The sequence below is a fragment of the Drosophila ananassae genome, chromosome 3R (assembly GCF_017639315.1).
Source record: "Drosophila ananassae strain 14024-0371.13 chromosome 3R, ASM1763931v2, whole genome shotgun sequence".
NCBI lineage: Eukaryota > Metazoa > Arthropoda > Insecta > Diptera > Drosophilidae > Drosophila > Drosophila ananassae.
Genome location: NC_057930.1, coordinates 28,175,261 through 28,187,904, shown reverse-complemented (window position 1 = coordinate 28,187,904; position 12,644 = coordinate 28,175,261). Strand labels below are relative to the sequence as shown.

The 12,644-nt window shown below is 47.0% G+C and overlaps 3 protein-coding genes across 7 annotated transcripts; 2 read left to right on the top strand and 1 right to left on the bottom strand.

Moving 5' to 3' along the window:
• Window positions 1-175: 175 nt before the first annotated feature.
• On the top strand, window positions 176-2,768 carry LOC6497789. The gene is made up of 5 exons (XM_001961419.4): window positions 176-338; window positions 395-490; window positions 551-774; window positions 830-952; window positions 1,004-2,768. Exons 1-5 carry the CDS (start codon window positions 324-326, stop codon window positions 2,643-2,645), a joined length of 2,100 nt encoding a protein of 699 aa, XP_001961455.1. The 5' UTR covers window positions 176-323; the 3' UTR covers window positions 2,646-2,768.
• A 704-nt stretch (window positions 2,769-3,472) lies between these two features.
• LOC6497736 (leucine carboxyl methyltransferase 1) lies at window positions 3,473-5,459 on the bottom strand. Of its 2 annotated transcripts, none has more exons than XM_014906315.3 (4): window positions 5,090-5,459; window positions 4,473-4,898; window positions 4,022-4,338; window positions 3,473-3,936 (listed from the first exon to the last, which is right to left on the bottom strand). In XM_014906315.3, exons 1-4 carry the CDS (start codon window positions 5,354-5,356, stop codon window positions 3,900-3,902), a joined length of 1,047 nt encoding a protein of 348 aa, XP_014761801.1. In that variant the 5' UTR covers window positions 5,357-5,459; the 3' UTR covers window positions 3,473-3,899. The 2 variants fall into 2 exon arrangements, with proteins under 2 accessions (XP_014761801.1, XP_001961456.1); XM_001961420.4 differs by having other exon boundaries at window positions 4,034-4,338; window positions 5,090-5,458.
• Window positions 5,460-6,490: 1,031 nt separating this feature from the next.
• LOC6497790 (acetylcholinesterase) lies at window positions 6,491-12,520 on the top strand. Of its 4 annotated transcripts, none has more exons than XM_032451692.2 (8): window positions 6,491-6,638; window positions 8,270-8,435; window positions 8,494-8,626; window positions 9,095-9,523; window positions 9,581-10,800; window positions 10,863-11,174; window positions 11,237-11,923; window positions 12,103-12,520. In XM_032451692.2, the coding sequence occupies exons 2-7, from the start codon at window positions 8,278-8,280 to the stop codon at window positions 11,838-11,840; spliced, it is 2,856 nt and encodes a 951-aa protein (XP_032307583.1). In that variant the 5' UTR covers window positions 6,491-6,638; window positions 8,270-8,277; the 3' UTR covers window positions 11,841-11,923; window positions 12,103-12,520. The 4 variants fall into 4 exon arrangements, with proteins under 4 accessions (XP_032307583.1, XP_032307582.1, XP_014761821.1 ...); XM_032451691.2 differs by having other exon boundaries at window positions 6,491-6,684; XM_014906335.3 differs by lacking the exon at window positions 6,491-6,638 and adding an exon at window positions 6,745-6,903.
• The last annotated feature ends 124 nt before the right edge of the window (window positions 12,521-12,644 follow it).

Here is a 12,644-nt window from a genome sequence, read left to right as displayed (position 1 = left end):
ACAATCCAATTTTGAATTCCTTTCTTCTGACAGATAAATATAATATTTTGGCAGTAAGTTTAGGTTTTTCGTTTATTAATTTCTTAAAATTCTTTTTAATGTTTAAATATATTTTATTAATGGCCTTTAAACTTAAAAAAATAAATAAAATTGTCATATATTTCCCAATAGTTGGCAACGCGAAATTGCTCTCCACGCAAAGCTGATTGCTACAATTAATAATTTGGTGGGATTTCAGGGCTACCTTAATAACGGTCTTACTCTTGTGAAATTTCTGCGCCGGCTTATTTTGAATCCCAGTTGTTTGTAAATAATCGCAATTTATGGCGTCTAATAAGGTAGGAATGTCAGTCACTGCACCCAACTTGAGCTAATGTCATGTTTCTGCGATCAGGAGTGCCTAATCATCGTGCTAGATATCCGTCTCTGCGCCGCCGAGGATGTGAAGCTGAAATCCGTAAAATGCGTGTTAGAAATTTTGAAGGATAAAGTAAATATTCAGTTGTAGATCTCGAAAAACCTCGCTAACCTACATACATATGTCTAACAGATCGTGTGCGACCGCAAGGACCACGTGGCTTTTGTGCTGGTGGGATGTGACCGCAGCAAAAACTCTTTGGACGCTGCAAACATAGTGGTGTGCAACGAGCCGCAACTTTGCACCTGGAATCTTTTCATAAATTTCTGTAATTTCGTTAACGAAACCGCATCAGAAGAGGGTCAATGGCTTCAAGGATTAAACGTGGCGCTGGCTTTGCAGGAAACGGCCTTGCCGTGAGTGGGAACCTACTGTTATGCTTCAAAATTATTTATCATCTTTTTCATCCAGGTTTAAGCCCTCGAGGCAAAGGATACTCCTTCTCTTCGACTTTAATAATATTCCGCAGGACTACGAGCAGTTCAACTCCATTACTGACAACCTGCTCGAATCAGGCATTGAACTCATTGTGGGGTGAGAAATAGCACAGCCCCAAAGGCAATACACTAAAACGCTTTTCTCCAGCTCCCACAACATATCGTATGTGGACAATGCCGAGACCGGACAGCCGCAGCCCATTTTCAACTTTTCGCGAAAGTGTGGACCCCACGAACTGGAGAATCAGAAGTACGCTCTTAACCTGGTGCCACGGTGCAACGCGACCCTGTGCAGCTTCAAGGAGGCGTTGAGCTCTGTGTTCAAGATCACCAACCGGCGACCCTGGGTGTGGAACGCCAAACTCCACATTGGCAGTACGATCAGCATTCAATTGCAGGGCATGATTGCCATGAAGAACCAAACGCCTGTTAAGCTGGAGAAGGTCTGGGCGGCGGAAAATGAATCGGTATCTCGCGAAACACGGTACTTTCTCAAGGGCACCGAAGTTAAACCCCTACCAGAGGACTTGGTGGCCGGGTATATGCTTGGAGGCACGCCGGTGCCATACGATGATGCCTTGCTGGAAACGAAGGTACCGCATCCACCGGGACTTCACTTTTTTGGCTTTATCAAGCGCGACGCTGTTCCAGACGAATATTATTGCGGAGACTCGCTGTACCTGCTGGTGCACCAGAAGCAAAACAAAGCCTCCGCCAAGAAACTAGATGCTCTGGTGCGTGCTTTGATTGCCTCCGATCGGGCCATTCTCTGCTGGAAGGTTTATAGCACAAAGCTCAACACGCCGCGCATGGTGGTACTGATGCCGCGGTTGGCGGATGATGTTAACCCGGCCTCACTATTCATGCTAGAAGTGTCTTACTCGGGCCAGCACCACTTCTGGGATTTCCCCGCTTTGCGAACCGAAAAGACGGAATGCAGCGAAGCTCAGTTAGAAGCAATCGACCGCTTGATCGACAGCTCCGATCTAGAGTGCTCGCTGCGGGACAACCAACAACCAAGGCCGTGGCCCCAGAATGATTTGTTACCGTTCGACGGTTTTCCCAGCATTTTCGAACAGAACTTGATGGACGTGCTGCAGTACCGAGTGCTTCGGAAAACCGATAACGACGAACCGTTCAAAAAAATGTTGCAAGACAAAAATTTTTCGAAGGTGTTCTGGTCCGTTCCTGAGCCTCTCGAAGAGAAGTCCAAGCAGGCAGCTGCCAACGTAAAACAGCTATTTCCCCTTCACTATAGTCGTACATGGCTGGAGAAGCTGCAAGCCAAGGAACAGGAGGAGGAGTCCAGATGTGCGAATCAAGAGCCTTCTGAAAAGACAATGGTGATGCCTGATGAACGCGTCGGTCTATTCAATACTGCCGTAGACTTTAAACGCATTCTAGAAATCGTTCGATCCACCACCAACGCCACAGAGAAGGATTCCCAATATCAACGCCTTTCGGCGCAAATCCGCGTTGTTATCGTCACGCTGTTGAATCGCCAAGTCCTTAATCTAGAACAACTGACCGAATTAATCGGCTTGTATAGACAGAGCTGCATAGAATTTAACGCTTTTATGGAATACGAAAAGTTCGCCGAGGAGCTAAAAGAGATCACACTCGCAAAGCATCTCAAAGATTTCTGGCAAAAGGTCATGGTAGACAATCAGTTAGGTCCTCTGGTAATGGGCGAGTCCAATTTTGATGATGAGCTCAACCTAAAGTTATACTTTGCAATAGATAATTGGAACGATCAGGAATCGTGCCAAGACTCGGAACCGTCCGCGTGAATAAAATTGGAAAAAGTTGTTCTTGTTTACTTTTATATATTGTACAATTATATATTTGATTAAACCCGATACACCTTTTAATTGATCTTTTTAAATAAATTTAATAAACCTAATATTAATAAACCTTATGCATTTTAGTTCGGGAATAAAATCATAAAAATATTTCGTTGCCACTCAAGCATCGGGTGATTATTGGAAAAGATATAATTCTTGAATGGGATACTCCACAGAATTTCACAAAAAATGTAAAAAATAATTCGTTGCTAGATTATAATGCAGAATGGAAGAGAATCGATATACAAATCGTTTAAGATATTCCGCTCAAGGATCGGGGGATTATTGGCAAAGATATAGCCTTCGCGAGGGGACATTTTGTGCTCCAAGGCATTTCCCTCGTTCTTGAAGGGGATCCTCCACAGAATTTCACAAAAAATGTAAAAAATAATTCGTTGCTAGGTTATAATGCAGAATGAAAGAGAATCGATGTACAAATCGTTTAAGATATTCCGCTCAAGGATCGGGGGATTATTGGCAAAAATATCCTTCGCGAGGGGCCATTTTGTGCTCCAAGTCATTTCCCCCGTTCACAGTGGGAATTTCGATTCAGATTGGTTTGGGAGAATCAGATGTTTTTTTCGTAATCTTAGAATTCTTCCTTTAGATCATCGTAGGAGTCAAATATTCATTGGTTTCTCAAAAAATATGATGCACTGGACTATTTTAACCTTTCATAAGCAATGTAGACTACTAATCCATAGATCCTTAACACATTTGAACGGAATATTCCCAACCATATACACTGGTAACTTAGATTGAAAAACTGTTTCTTCCAATTACATTTAGTTTTAATTAATTTCAAATACTTTACACTTTTTCAACGCACACATAAATGGGGTAATGAAAAAAGGATGGCCAATGAATCAATCATTCCATAGTCAATAGCCATTGCTTTTATGCACAACTCGTTGGTGATGAAGTAGTTTTATAAGAATAAGCAAAAAAGGTATGAATATAAATAGTTTAACAAGGAAAGTCGCTTAAGGAACAATATAAAATTTACAAATAAATGTTCTGGTGGTAGGGTCTATATGCGGGATAAATATTTTAATACGTTCAGATTTTTGAATATTCCTTTTTTAATTTAACACGTTAAGCAAAAACTTTTGGCATAGCCTTTCAAGCATATCAAGGAGACAATAAATGATGCGTTAATGTGGTTTGGTCTCCCCCTCCATCTTCCATAGGTTCCTCTTCTTAGTCAATATTCAGCGAGGACATCAGCTCTTCTACACTGTTTTTTAAAAATAGAAAACAAATGGCATTCATTAATGTTGAGGAAACCAGAAAAAGAGTGCGAATTAGATACGAATTTTTACACTGGCACGCACGTGATATCTATGTCCTGAAAGGCCAATCCCAGCCAGGCGACCACCAGACAATAATGTTGGAATAGCTGCAAGAGCAGCTCGCCTTCGTCGAGCATCTCAAGCCGCTCGATCCGCTGCCGTTCTGCCGCAGAGATGCTCTCATACACTTGCACCATGTCCCAGGCGCGGGCTCCGCTCCAACCACTATCCTTGAAGCGGTTCCGCTGCGTTTCTAGCGACAAGCAGGACTCAACACCGGCCAGACTGCATCCGCGTCCCCGCAGGTTATTGAGCATTACTTCGCCAAACCGGTCGTTCATGTTTACCTTAAACGATTGAAAGTGAACATCATAGATCTAAGATTTTGGCAAGGTAAGTGGTAACTTAAGGGTACAAACAGTAAGTCAATATATGTATAAGAAAAAACAGAGAAGCTGATTAAGAAAATATATATTCACACCTGCTCATAGTTGACGAAGACTGCGGCTTGGAACTTTTGCGCTATCCATTGGAGCAGATTGCGGCAGTTCTGCGCCTCGATGTAGACGAGTACGCACTCGGCAAGGAAGATTGTGGGCAGGGTGTAGTCCACTTCGGCCTGCTGCAGCTTATTGTCGACCTCGTCGAGATTGCGCAGATCAACGCCCATCAAGTGGTAGCTGGGTCCATGCAGATCAGTCGGGCTGAGCCGAACCTCGCCATCCTCGTCATGGATCCTTGCCAGCAGCGCCTTGTTGCGTTTGATTGTGTAGCACTTGCGGGCAGTGACTGTGGGGAAGTCCAACTCGATAAAGTTCTTCACTTGATGGGCGGTGTCCCTCAGACGGAAGTAGAGGGTGTCGAAGCCGCAGCCCAGGTTGATAATCTGGCAGTTTCCCGACGTTTTCTGCAATGAAAATGCACGACTGTGAGTTTCGCGACAAGGCCATCCTCTCCAGCGCAAGCATGCGCATCGGTGGCCTTGCAGTTGTCCTTGGGCAATGCAACAGGAGGTCGACTCGACCTTTGCACATGCCAGACGCTTCGACGCCTTTGCTCTGTCCTTGCCACCCCCTCTGACCACATGCCCAGACTGACCTTCAGGAACTTCTCGACGCACATCTCGACCCCTTTGACGCGGGCAAAGTACCCACGGTTGATCTCCGGTGCCTTTCGCTCCTGGTTCCGCACAAAGTACCCAATGTAGTCGTCCTTCCAGTAGCCCAGTCGCACTGCACAGCGTTTGCAATCACTGGCGTCGTCGTTAGTGGCTATCACGGCCTCGTCGCAAGGATGGAACTTGTGGGTAGAGCTGTTCCCGGCGGTGGCGGCAGAGGCAATCCCGCCAGTTGTTGGCGGCTCCATGGCTCAGTGTTTGGGTGGTGCTCGAACTCCTGTGTAGCGTTTATTTACAAAATCAATGCAAGGAGCTCCACAATTGGAGGTGGACAAACTTGGAAGGAAAACGATGCATCGATAAGTCTTAGTGACTGGTGGAAAAAAATCGTCGGGTCTGGCAACGTTTTACTATTTGGGCGCCAATTTAAAAATTTCTGGGGTTTGGTTGAGGTTCTGTTGAGTTTAATAATTTGATTAAATATTTTAATTATATTTTAATAATATTTCGCTAACAGATAAGGGCCAGAAAACATGTAGCATGCAAAAAAGGTATGAAGAGTTGTATTTTAGTCCCAAGAATAATACAATAAGTAAGCTCCATTTTAAATTTAATTTCAGATAAGTAATGTAGGACAAACCTTTCAGCAGTTTCCGCTTTGAATGGTTCAGTAATTAGAAATTTTGCATCACAACAGCTATTTTTATTTTGCATAATTTCTAATCAATGTCTATTATATTCGATGCAGCCAAGACGATGGGTTGTGATTCATGCTGTGTTCCAGTCCCCAGTCCCCAGTCCCCAACACAAGAACGCAATTGGAGATCGGTTCACATTTTGACCCCACATATTGAGTCTGTCCATGGTTGGGCGTAGCTGCTAATTTCAATTATCCGACGACGAAGACGAAGCTTCCGATGTCAAAGATGCGGGAAGCAATTAAAACACTTGAACGCGGACACGCTCTGTTTACAATTTTGACCCTTTCTTTATTAATGAAGTGCTTAAGTCAATTAGCCCAAAGGAAAAATTAAGTTAAATGCTACTTAAGGCAAGGGCAGGCATTAAAAACAATCACTTTTTAAAAACTAATCTGTTTAAAGACATTGAAAGACCATCCAAAATATCAAATGATTCTGGTTAGGCAATAAGGACTCTTCTAAACAAAAACAGACAGACAGACAGGACATCCATATATGATTACATGGACTCTTGCACATGGGGATGATGGCATGTCCTTCACCGCGTTTGTAATACCCTTCCTGGTACGGGCCAGATCTCCAGCGGAGTATAGCAAACCACAACTCGGAGAGGGTAGCCTGATAAAGACCGACTCTCCCCCACGCTGGATTCTCCCGCTCCGTCTATGACTTCGGTCTGTCCAGGCCCCCATGGCCATATTTCAGTCAGTTCGGTGGCGGCGTTCGTGAGAGTCAGTCGTGTCTCGTTAGTCGTTCCACAGTTGTTCGTCGTCCGGAGCTGGAGATTCGAGCTGCGCGCGCTATTGTAGGCCGAAACAGTAGAAGCCAGGTGTGCTTGTGTGCCTCGAATTGGTGGTAACACATACCTGTTCTGTGTGAGTGTTAACAAAGCCGAGTGCGCGAGAGTGTGGGTGAAAGAGAGACGGCTCTGGCTCGTTTTTTACGTAGTTACACTACCCAGGTAGTACCTGGGCTACCTGGCCTGTGACTCAAAAACGGTCATTTCAGTTGCGTTACGTTTTTTCTCGCGTGCTGAATGTTTTTTGTTTGGCTGTTATTTTGTTAACTTTTCGGGGCGTTGGCTAAGAAAGTTTGTGAGTGAGGCACATTGGCATGAAAGTGGAAATGGGAATATCAATGGATGCGGACGGTTATGGTGAACGGTGGTATGGTGGAAAATCGCGATTAGATAGTGAAATGAAGGGCGAGCGGCAGAAGCCGCAACAAGTTGCCTCGGCAACGTCATCAACTGGAGCATAACTGTAAACCACAGTGAGATTAGGCCAGCAACGAGTGCTGCAACAACACCTGCCCAGCTACAGATACGCCTGTAGTTACCAACACAGCCGCACCTGTGCTTCACTTTCAGCGTTATCGTTGCGTTTCATTGTTTGCTTGGCCGATTGCGAAAAGGCGAATCTACGTACTACGTACTACTAGTGATTCACTCGGCTACGGGCAGAACAAAACCCACGGCAGCAGCAGATACAACTACAGGCAGCTAACAATATTTCAACACGATATTTGATATGAAAACTCCCAGCCAGCCGTCTCGATTTTGTGCAGGCGTTTGCACTTCCGTAAATTGAATAAGAACCCCCGACTCGAAGGGTTGAGCAATCGGGAACCGGGTAACTTGAGGCATCCTCCATCCGTCCGCAAGCAGGTTAATGCCCGGCACTCACACCTCCACACACCACCCTGTATCTGTGTGAGTCCTTGTGCCAGTTTGTATGCATTTCCAAGCATGTATGCAGATACTTGGAAGCGACGGGGTAGCAACTCGAAAGTTATATCGATATTGCAGCGTCTAAGTTGAAAAGCGCTAGCTTCCAGGTGTCTCTGCTCCGCACATTCAGTTCTTTGGAGAGGAAGTCTAAAATCCCAGGACATATTTCAATTAGTGACCAAACGGCTCACTATTCTAACGAGATTTCTCAAAATCTGAAAAGTATCTGAGAAGTAGATTGGTGTTCTGAACGGCTTGCCGTCTCCCCATCTGGATCTGACTTAAGCCAATTTAGGCAATGACCTTTCACCTTCATCGGTGCAATTAACCCATTGACGCCCAGACAATGCACATGCCCGGCAGTGTAATAGGTCGCTCCACTTAAACGAACCTCCGTCCAGTGCAGGGGCCTCCAAATCGGAGTCACACTTATGCTGTAACTTATTTTTAGCGCATTTTTTGAGCCAACATTCAAACGGGTTTGTCGGTCTCTCGGCTTCTAAGACCGGGCTTGGTATTTGAGCCAGCAACGTAATGGGAAACCAGTTTGGTCACTCTTACTCATACTCCAAGCCGAGATCTGTTGTTATGCTGTTTGTTTATAAACTTATGATGTCGTAGATTTGAATGCCTGTGATCGTATTTATGTACCCGAACTGTATTCGAGAAGTTGTATCTTCTTTCATGAATACCTCAACAAACCAAAAAGTATATCACACTTTACCTTGCAGAATCCATTATGATGCACAAATTAAAATATCGCGATAAGTTGAAGTGGCTCCAAGCACTTCTGATCTGCGTCTGTTTGAGCCACTTCGCAGAAGCCCAGACGAGAGATCCTAGATTTTATTCCCGGCCCGGCGTCGACTGGCCGAACCCAGGGGATCCAGACTACAGGTGAGTCAGCCCACTCGCAGTTCTTATCGGCACTTCAACTGGAGTTTCCGGTTTCCAGAACTTACACCTTCAACGACCGTCGCTATGGTCACTACCAGCCCAATGGCTTCGGGGCCAACTACCCGGGCAGGAATTCTCCTGGCCAATATCCTCAAGGAATGCCAAACGAGGATCGCTTCCGCTTCGATCCGGTAAGCTAGATCACATCAAGCTTTAGATATTAATATCAAATATAATATTTTACTGTACTGTATGACCTTGTCAGTTATAATTGGCTAATTAAATAACAATATTAAGAGTCTTAGCTATGGTCATCTTGTAGTATATTCATAAGGTACACATAAGGTCTAACTGGTCAGCCGACGTTGCCCAAACTCGGTCTTTCAATTAAATTCTGTGACACCAAAAAGCCCATTATCTGGAAGAACAATCCATAAGCGAACAATGACAACTCATTGAGTCGGAGAGTACATCCGATGGGCAGATCGCTCCTATACCAGAGCAATAATCTTAATTAAGATTTCATGCCACCGGGTGAAGCCGAAGGCGACTTAATCAATTACACATGTTTGCCATCCACTGATCGGCTCAGTGGGACTATTTGTTCCTCCACGGAATGGCGATAATGATGCTCTGAATTTCTTTTCACCCTCCGCCAGAATGACCCCAATGCCCGGACTCAGTTTCCGGGAGTTTTGGCCGGATGGAGGGAGGACTTGCAGGGAAAGCAGCGAAGGGACTCACTGACCTTGGAGCGGGATGTGTTTGTAACCACAAACTATGGGCAGGTGCAGGGCTTCAAGGTGTACATGTACGACAACCCCGATCCGAAGTCCTTCTACCGTCCCTACCACTCCACCGTGGACCGTGTGATGGGCGAGTGCTCGGCCTTCCTGGGCATCCCCTACGCCCTTCCGCCCACCTTTGAGGGCAGATTCAAGCCGCCCCGCATCCACCGCGGGTGGCAGCTGCTGCAGGCTGTGGATTTCGGACCGGCTTGCCCACAACCCGTTCGATACACGGGTGCCACCAAGGGAGTCATGGACATGGACGAAGATTGCCTCTACTTGAACGTCTACTCACCCAAGGTAAGAAAGGATTATAGTTTATTGGAACAATTTTCACATGTATGTGACCATTTCTAGACTGGCGCAGGAGTGGCACAAAAGTACCCGGTAATGGTCTACATTCACGGCGGAGAGTTCATCAGAGGCGCCTCAAACCTGTTCCAGGGTCACATATTGGCGTCCTTCTACGACGTTGTAGTGGTGACCCTCAACTACCGTCTTGGCGCTCTGGGCTTCCTGTCCACGGGGGATGAGAACTCGCCTGGAAACTACGGAATCCTGGACCAGGCGATGGCCTTACGCTGGATCCACGACAACATCGAGTTCTTCAATGGGGATCGTGACTCCATTACGCTCTTCGGTCCTGGTGCGGGAGGCGCCTCCGCCGGATTGCTCATGGTGGCGCCCCAGACACGGAACATCGTGAAACGGGTTATCGCCCAGTCGGGATCGGCGCTGGCAGACTGGGCACTGATTCAGGACAAGTACCGGGCGCAGAACACTAGCCGGGTGCTGGGTCAGCTTCTCGGCTGCTCCATCGAGTCTTCGTGGAAGCTGGTCAACTGCCTGCGCACCGGACGCAGCTTCTACGAGCTGGGAAATGCTGAGTTCGCTCCGCAGGTGGGCAGCTTCCCCTGGGGTCCTGTGCTGGACCACAATTTCACGGTGCCCGGCGACGACTGGTACGAGGGCTGGAGGGAAAAGGACTGGCGGTTTCTCACCCAGACTCCGGAGACGCTTATCCGGGCCGGCCGGTTCAACAGGAACATTCAGTATATGACAGGAGTTACTACCCAGGAGGCAGCCTTCCTGGTGGCCCAGAACGAGTCCTTGAGTCCGTACTATGAGCTGGACGGACGCTTCTTCGAGCAAAAGATCCGCGAGCACGTCTTCCGCTACAACTACACTCTCAACCCCAACGGCGTCTACGAGGCCATCAAGTACATGTACACCTACTGGCCAGACCCGAACAATAACACCATCATCCGGGACCAGTACATCAACCTGCTGAGCGATCTCTACTACCGAGCTCCAGTGGACCAGATGGTGAAGCTGCTGCTCGAACAGAAGGTGCCGGTGTACATGTACGTACTGAACACCACGGTGGAGGCGCTGAATCTTCCCCAGTGGCGCAAATATCCTCACGACATAGAGCGCTACTTCCTCACGGGGGCTCCCTTCATGGACACCGAGTTCTTCCCCAAAAAGGAGCACCTGCAGCGCAACATGTGGACCGACAATGATCGGAATATGAGTCACTTCTTCATGCAAACGTACTCCAACTTTGCGAGATACGGGTAAGTTACTCCCGCCATTCATTCCTTCGGCATAGACTATAGTTTCAATTCGACTCCTTTAGCAATCCGACGCCCCAACAGGTCCTGGGCATGCACTTCCAACGGGCCTACCAGGGCGAGATTCGCTACCTCAACGTCAACACCACCTTCAACTCGTCCATCCTGCTGAACTACAGGCAGACGGAGTGCGCCTTCTGGACGCAATACCTCCCAACGGTGATAGGAGTGCTGGTGCCCACTTACCCACCCACCACCGAGTACTGGTGGGAGCCCAAGGAGCCGCTGCAGATTGCCTTTTGGAGCATGTCCGTTACCTGCTTCTTCCTCATTGTGCTGGTGGTCATCTGCTGCATCATGTGGCGCAACGCCAAGAGGTGAGTGCGAGCTGCAGCTCGGTAATAGTAATACTTTCTACATCCAATTTCGCAATCCTCAGACAATCGGATCGCTTCTACGATGAGGATGTCTTTATCAACGGCGAGGGCATGGAGCCAGAACCCGATGCTCGGGGCGTGGACAACGCACACATGGTAACCAACCACCATGCCCTGCGCTCCAGGGACAACATCTACGAGTACCGAGACTCGCCGTCTTCCAAGACTTTGGCCAGCAAGGCGCAAACGGATACCACTTCCCTGCGCTCGCCCAGCTCGCTGGCCATGACCCAGAAATCCGGCAGCCAGGCCTCCCTCAAGTCGGGCATCTCGCTGAAGGAAACCAACGGCAGTCTGACCAAGTCGGTCTCAGCACGGTCCCAGGCGAATGGCAATGGAACCACTGCCAAGTCAGCAGCCGCAGCACCCGTTGAGGAGAAGCGCCTGCTGCAGCCGCTCTCCAGCACTCCGGTGCCACAACTACAGGCGGAGCCGGCCAAGCGCGTCCCAACGGCGGCCAGTGTCTCTGGCAGCAGTCGCAGCACCACGCCTGTGCCGTCTGCCCGCACCACCACCACCACAACGACGGCCACGCTCAGCTCCCAGCCGGCGCCGCAGCCGAGACGCACCCAGCTGGTGGAGGGAGTGCCCCAGACGTCCGTCTAAGTAACAGCTCTCTAAGTGCGGGATGCGCTTAGAGAGTCAGCCGAATCGTCCAACAACGTACCACAGCCTTTCGATGAACAAGGGTAAGTTGATAGAACTAACCTACGATGTCGTCCTGTCCGTCTGTCCGATTGTCCTTCAACTAACTGACTAAGAGAATATTCCTTCGAAACCCCTTACGATAGTTGAACGTTTTTTCATCTTTTGAGAGATCCCTTGATAAGAACTGAGAATTAATTTTGAAACTTCTTTATTTTTTCAGTTTTTTCCGGACATTATTTTGAATTAAGTTAATTCCTGAAAATGTTTAAGTTTAATGTAGTATTTAAAAATTGTGTTTGACAGATCTTTGAGATCTCAATTTTGAGTTTTAGATTATGCTACTCTACAGTTAAAGTTTGTTTTTAAGTTCGAGAACCCAACGAATACGAATCCATATCAATGACATTCCATAGCCTTTCCAGGGGCCTTAAGTGTGAGCTTGTAAATAAAATTATTTTAGGAAAATGTGTGTATTAGATGTAGGTACTTATTTTTTAACAGAGCTACTTTAAAGTTATAAGATAATCCATTTTTTGTGAGTCCATTTCTAAGGCAGTGACAGAAGTGCGAAATTGAACTGTAACAAAAGTTAGTAATAGACTAAATCGTATTCTAAAATAATAAATAATTGGCCTGGCTATCAGTGTAAAATTATTTGAACCATATTCGTAAGATTGTCACGCCTCTCACCGTAAGATTAACATTAAAATGGGCAGACTTAGACCCTCCACACGCCGAGCAATACCTAAAGTGCCTTCATTC